Raw genomic sequence first — 6000 nt, 5'->3', positions numbered from 1 at the left:
CCGTAAGGCGCCGAGCGATGTCGCGCGTCGCTGCCGCTGGGCGGACGGAAGGAAGATGGCGGGTGCAGCCGAGCTGCACCCCCGCACCGGGAAGCTCATCTCCCTGTCCAACTGGAACCGGACGGCGCAGCGCAGCCAGCCGGTGCAGGAGTTCAACCACGGCCTGGTGCTGAGCCGGGAGCCGCTGCGGGAGGGGCAGGTGTTCAGCGTCAGGATAGACCGCAAGGTGAGCTGTCAGATGGAAGGAAGGGCCTCTGCCCCGGGGGTGTCAACCCCGCCACAGAGTGGGGACGGGGATCAGCCCCCAACAGAGCCCAGGACATCCGGCAGGGGCCAGCACAGCCCTGCCAACCAGTTACCATAGTCCCCATGGAATCTGCCCACCTGTCGAGCCCACTCCAGGTGCTGATACATCTCCCACTAATCAGTATCGGGATGATAACTGAGTTGTGCGGGATGTCTCAGATTTCCCCGGATAGTCGACCCTCAAGGCATGGGCCCCTCCCTTAGGGATGAGCTGTCCTACCGCACTGCCCCAACGATGGTTGTAAAAAAGTGTTTCTTCAATAACATTCTCCCACTGCCCAGAAAGGTCAGGTTCTGATTTTTGCATGTAGTTTCAAATACTTTTAGGTGCGCTTTGCACCTTTATTTTGTTCAAGTGGTTTTATAATGCTATCTAAAGGTTTCGGTGAGTGGTCTCATTAACTGAGTTTTGAACTGAATAACTATTTACCACAAATGCTTCCTTTCAATCCTAAACATGACGACCCTCTGTTTTTAAGCTGTCATTTACCAGCTTTTCCTTAAAACAGTGACAGCATGTTCCTTTATCTTTTCCTTGTTCCCCGTTACCACTTCGGAGACGCTAGTGCCAGATTTAAAGATTCCTTGTGAGATAACAAGGATTACGAGTTAATTTCCTCAGACTGGAGAAAAAATAACCTGCAAGATAATGATTATTGAAGTCCTTTTCTGCAGTTATTTCCTGATTTCAGGGACTTAAATGTAGTAATGTACCACCTACTTCTAGCTGGTGCTAAATACATTAAGTGGGGCTCGTGCCGATGGGGAAGGCCTTTGGGGCCTGTGTTTGCTTGGGGGTTTTAGGGATTAGTTTAGTCCTATATCCTGTGTTGATTGCGGGTGAGACGGGGTAGGATTTTCAGTTTGTTCATTGACCTGCAGTCTGTGACTTTCTGCATCTGGTAAAACTGGGTCATTTGTTTCTGGACCCGATAATTGCACGTCTGGATCAGCGGACAATTTATAGTTTATAGACAATTTATAGTTTTCTAGAGCCCTGTTTCCCCATCACGTCTGGATACTGCTCAGAGCATCTGGTAAGGAGAGCCTTAGTATAACCAGGTCTGGCATATACGTGCGTGTGTCAGGCACGGTCTGAAAACATCACTAATTTCATTTTTGTGTTTGAGGTTTAAGTGCTACTGTTTGACATATTCAATGCATGAGACATACGTCTGTTTGTACAATATTTGGCATGATCTAAGGTTTGTCAGAATTATTCATTTTTTATTGCTATTATTTATTGGCTATGGGATTGCACAAGTGTATTTTGACTTATTTTGTGGTCTGTTGGATTTGAGACAAGGCAAGAAGGTGGGTGGAGTGTGTGATTGGTTTGCTTTCGTTTTGCTGATCTCATTTGTTTAAAATTTATATAAATATATGGTGGGTGGCAGCATCAATAGCTTTTCTAACATGGAGTTAGTAGATGCTGATGGTGGTAGTTCTGCGTAGATATGTGAGAGAGAGCTTCAGAAAGATATTTAATCATCAAATGATGAGCCTTTTGACTGACTATGGTATTGTTCAGGTAGATCTACTTTCTTGCTTCTAATTTTAAATGTAGTTTAAGTGTTGAATCATAGGGTGTCTTCCATTTTTTTCCTTTATTATGGCTGTGATGAGTTCCCATTTTGGTATTGTCTTTGCATGTTATGAATTTTTCTCCTGGTTTGTGCTGGGTGCGGACAGTGTATTTGTTTAACAGTTACGTTTGGGTGTTGCATTCCAGATTTTGAAGTTACATGATATAATCCTCATTGAGCGTGTTTGATGCTTTTCCTTTGTGTCATGTGGCATATTTGACAAGGCAGCAGACAGCTGATTTAATGTTTCGTGCTATATGCAGATTTTTTTTTTTAAATATAGTTATTCAACATGATGATTTTCTTGGTTGGATGAGTGCTGTATTCTCTATATCTTGTTCTGATTTTTTTTTATGATCTTAAGCAGGAGGCAAATGATCACCCTTTTTAAGTTTCTTGGTCATTTCTATTGTCTGATATTTGGTTTTGCTAGATTTTGGTCTGATTGCATCCAATGAGGTTCAAGTTGGTAGTTATGATTGTTTGCGTTTGTTATGAGATGTTGCATGCTGATTGCATTTTCATTATAGTTGCTTTTAATTAGAGACTCCGATCTCCCCACACACATTTACTTTATTTTAAAGCATTCCTTGTGCTTTTCATTTCTTAGGTAAATTCTTGGAGCGGTTCAATTGAAATTGGTGTCACTGCGCTGGACCCCAACCTCCTTGATTTCCCCAGCAGCGCTACTGGTCTGAAGGGAGGCTCCTGGATTATCTCAGGGTGCTCAGTACTGCGGGATGGACGATCAATCTTGGAAGAATATGGGCAGGATTTGGATCAGCTTGGAGAGGGAGATCGGGTGGGGATTCAACGAACTGCCAATGGGGACCTTCGCCTCTGGGTAAATGGACAAGACTGTGGTGTGGCTGCCTCTGGGATACCACAGAAGGTCTGGGCAGTGGTGGACCTTTATGGAAAGTGCACACAAGTTACCTTGGTATCCTGTGACACACCCACGCAAGAGGAGGCAGACGAAGCATCAGTTGGAGAGGAAGGTAGATGATGTGCTTGCAGTTGTTCAGTTTCTCTTATCTGCTGTGTAATGGAGGTTTAAGACATTGCAGGATCTTGTTGTGGTTTTGTTCCGTCATAGAGGTGACCTTGTGCCAACCAGACCTCCTCCTGTGTGTGTAATTTTGAATCCAATGTTATAGTTTATTTTGTGTGGATGGATCTATGAGGGCAATAATACAGATATGGTAAGTATAATTCTAACATACAAGTCAGAGTATTCCTCCCCTTTTTGATTGGACTCCCTAAAATAACTCCTGGCTTAATTTACACAATTAGCAACCCTGCTGTTGTGAGTGAAACATTTGGCCTTCCATGTGAGATTCCTGACCCGGCTTAGATACTCTACTTATTGGGTATCATTCTGCATTCATTACTTTCAGTTTTTAAAACATGCTCCAGCATAAGTTACCCTTCCTCACTGACTATGCACTTGCGTAATTCTTCTATGTCGCTAAGACCCTCTCCGCTTGCACTCCATCCTTGTCACTGGTTTTTGAATCAGACTACCCTTTCTTTGAGATCAAGCATTATGGATTTTATGATAACCATTTGAGTGGTCTCTCAGTGTGCAGTATTAAACATTGGCAGTATACAAATATAGTGCTAATGAATTAGCTTGTAAATTATTTAAAATTTACAAATTATCTATTTTTTAGGCAGTACTTTTGGATGTACTTGGTTGACAGCAGACAGCAATCCAATAGAATATTCAGTTTTCTAAAACCATCTTATTGTGATTTTCTTGCAGATTGTGGTGATAATGAGAAATCTGTTGGAGTACTTTGGGCTTGGGTGGTAGTGTTTATTTCATTATGCAGAGAGATTTAATTCAAGTTAGTTGATGTTTTTCTTCAGTGGGTAGAACGAGTTTTCCTCAGCGAGTCTGTGTCCGTTATGCTAAGTTTTTATTTTTTTGTTTGTTGATGTGGCTTTGTCAGGTGTTGTAGGGGTTTATTTGAGTTGATAGATTTTGAGCTCCTGGGGATGTTATGTTGACAGCAGTTATTGTACTCTGTGGATGTTGAGTGGGGGCGTTCTTTGGTGTTTTTTCAGCTCATTGATTTATGCCACTTATTAGTAGATCTATGTAGTGGCTGCCTTAGTGATAGTACCGCCAAAAACATTTCTCATTACAAATGAATATTTATATATAAAGCGCAGTACATGGGGAAAATATGGCCATGCTAGATTTACATAGTGTCTATTACCACACTCCTTGACATAATGCATTCGTTTTAACTGGAGATTAGTTATCAACCCTAGTATTCCATTAAGGACTCCTATAGTAGATTTGCAGAGGGAGTACGATGTGTCCCGCCAGTTGTATCAATTAAACACATTATTTACATTCCTATTGAACGAAATCAGAATACTTTTAGCTTGACTTCTTTAAGCAATTTGAGTTCAACATACCCAGGGAGGCTAAAAAACTTTCATGGTATGTCTCTGAGACTTTTTCACAATAACAAGAAAAAGTCAGTCCCATGAGGATGTTAGTTAATTTTGAAGCACCCAAAATCAAACGTTTGATGCACACAACTGCATTTTATCAGCACGTAATTTTGTAAGATGACTTATAAAATATATGGCTTGCAATTGTATCATGGCAAGCTAATTATTGCTACTCGTAAACAAAGGACAATTTCCAATCAATGCTTTTTGACAAAGTAAATTCAGCCTGTGAAAAAGCTTGCTTACTCTACCATAGATTAAGCTGTACCCTTCTAATAATGTTACAAAAGCAATCCTTTTTTTACAGTCTTGCGGCTTCACAAATGTGTTTTTGAAAGCAGTAACAGACAAAATACCTTTGCTCTGTGGTATGCGGTATGCATATTACTTCGATTTTTGCAAACAGGGTGGTGAGAAACACACCCGTCGTACACATTGTTCATTATCTGTGTATAAAATATGGTGCAGAGATAATTAACACAAACTAGATAGGCATTTTACGCACAGCAAATCCAGGCAAGTTACAGAGATATATCTCAGTTATTCACCATATGTCATAGCGGATGGAACACAGTAGTAGACTGCTCCAGATACAGGAGCCAGAGCCGTAGAATTTCTTGGATAGAAACCCAATTCATCTGAAACTCTTGGCCCGTGAGGAGCCTTTAAAGGGGGTAGGATTTCTGAACTGAAGCTTGCCACATATCCAGACATAAACAGAATGAAAATGTATTTTACATAGATGATTTAGCAATGTGGAGCTCTAGCAATGTGCAAGGAACTCGTAGTAATAATGAATACTGTGAACATTATTTGTACAGATTATGATTTGTCCCATTTGTAAGAGCTGCTAAGTATTTCTGTGAGGTATTCGTTTTATGGACCTCTCAAGGTGTCACGTGGCCCATAGGGACATTGCAGTTTTCTCTAAGTTAGCATGAGCTCTGCAGACAGTGCGTGGCTTTGCGCACGTTACTACATGGCTTTATTTTTGGAAATACTTTTCTTGTGTTTTTCACATGAGAACTGTCTGCTGCGTTAATTTTTTGCCAGTTCCTGGGATTTAGTCTGAACATGGTGTACAAGGTCGAAAAACAATGCTCCTTGTTGAACTTGTTGTTCTGTTCTGGTTAAGGCCCTAGCACCCAGACAAAACATACCAACGTAGCTGTTTGGAACTCATACTTTGGTATTAATGGGATACATGCATAGAGAGCACACACTTGGAGAGGAACCTTTCCAGAGAGAAGAGTAAGACAGCACCTATGATGTAGAACTGCCATCAATAGTCTGAGATGTGGGGTATACACACAAAAATGCAAAAGATAGTTTGGCACACTATTTTCAGTCTGATGGAAATCCTTCTGTTCAGTAAGCTTCTTGGGTGCACATGGGTATCCCCCTCGAGCCTAAGGAAGTCGGGTCAGTACTCAAAATATAGCAATAAGTTGGACATTACTTCGTGTCCTCCTATTGCACTGCGGTTCGGTTATAGTAACCTTTCTCGATTTCAAATAGAGTCCACAATTATTCGCAGTTTCTTTGTTCAAGTGAATTTCTTTTTATTGCGTATTTATAACAACATTATGATAAATCTCATGGATGCATGTACGTTTTGTTATCATTGATACTCAATATG

At 41.2% G+C, this 6000-nt stretch overlaps 1 protein-coding gene across 2 annotated transcripts in view; it reads left to right on the top strand.

The window, feature by feature from the left end:
* NEURL4 (neuralized E3 ubiquitin protein ligase 4) overlaps positions 1–6000 on the top strand; it is a 265245-nt gene continuing 259245 nt past the window's right edge. Inside the window, exons 1-2 of one of the 2 annotated variants that reach the window (XM_078669741.1) lie at positions 1–226; positions 2503–2890. In XM_078669741.1, the coding sequence (XP_078525867.1) occupies positions 56–226; positions 2503–2890 (559 nt within the window). In that variant the 5' untranslated portion in view covers positions 1–55. The remainder of the gene's footprint in view (positions 227–2502; positions 2891–6000) is intronic. The other variant, XM_078669742.1, reaches the window with a different exon arrangement.

The sequence above is a fragment of the Lissotriton helveticus genome, chromosome 12 (assembly GCF_964261635.1).
Source record: "Lissotriton helveticus chromosome 12, aLisHel1.1, whole genome shotgun sequence".
In the NCBI taxonomy this organism is placed as follows: Eukaryota; Metazoa; Chordata; class Amphibia; order Caudata; family Salamandridae; genus Lissotriton; species Lissotriton helveticus.
The sequence above is the reverse complement of the archived record's forward strand: the minus strand, read 5'-3'. Positions and strand labels throughout refer to the sequence as shown.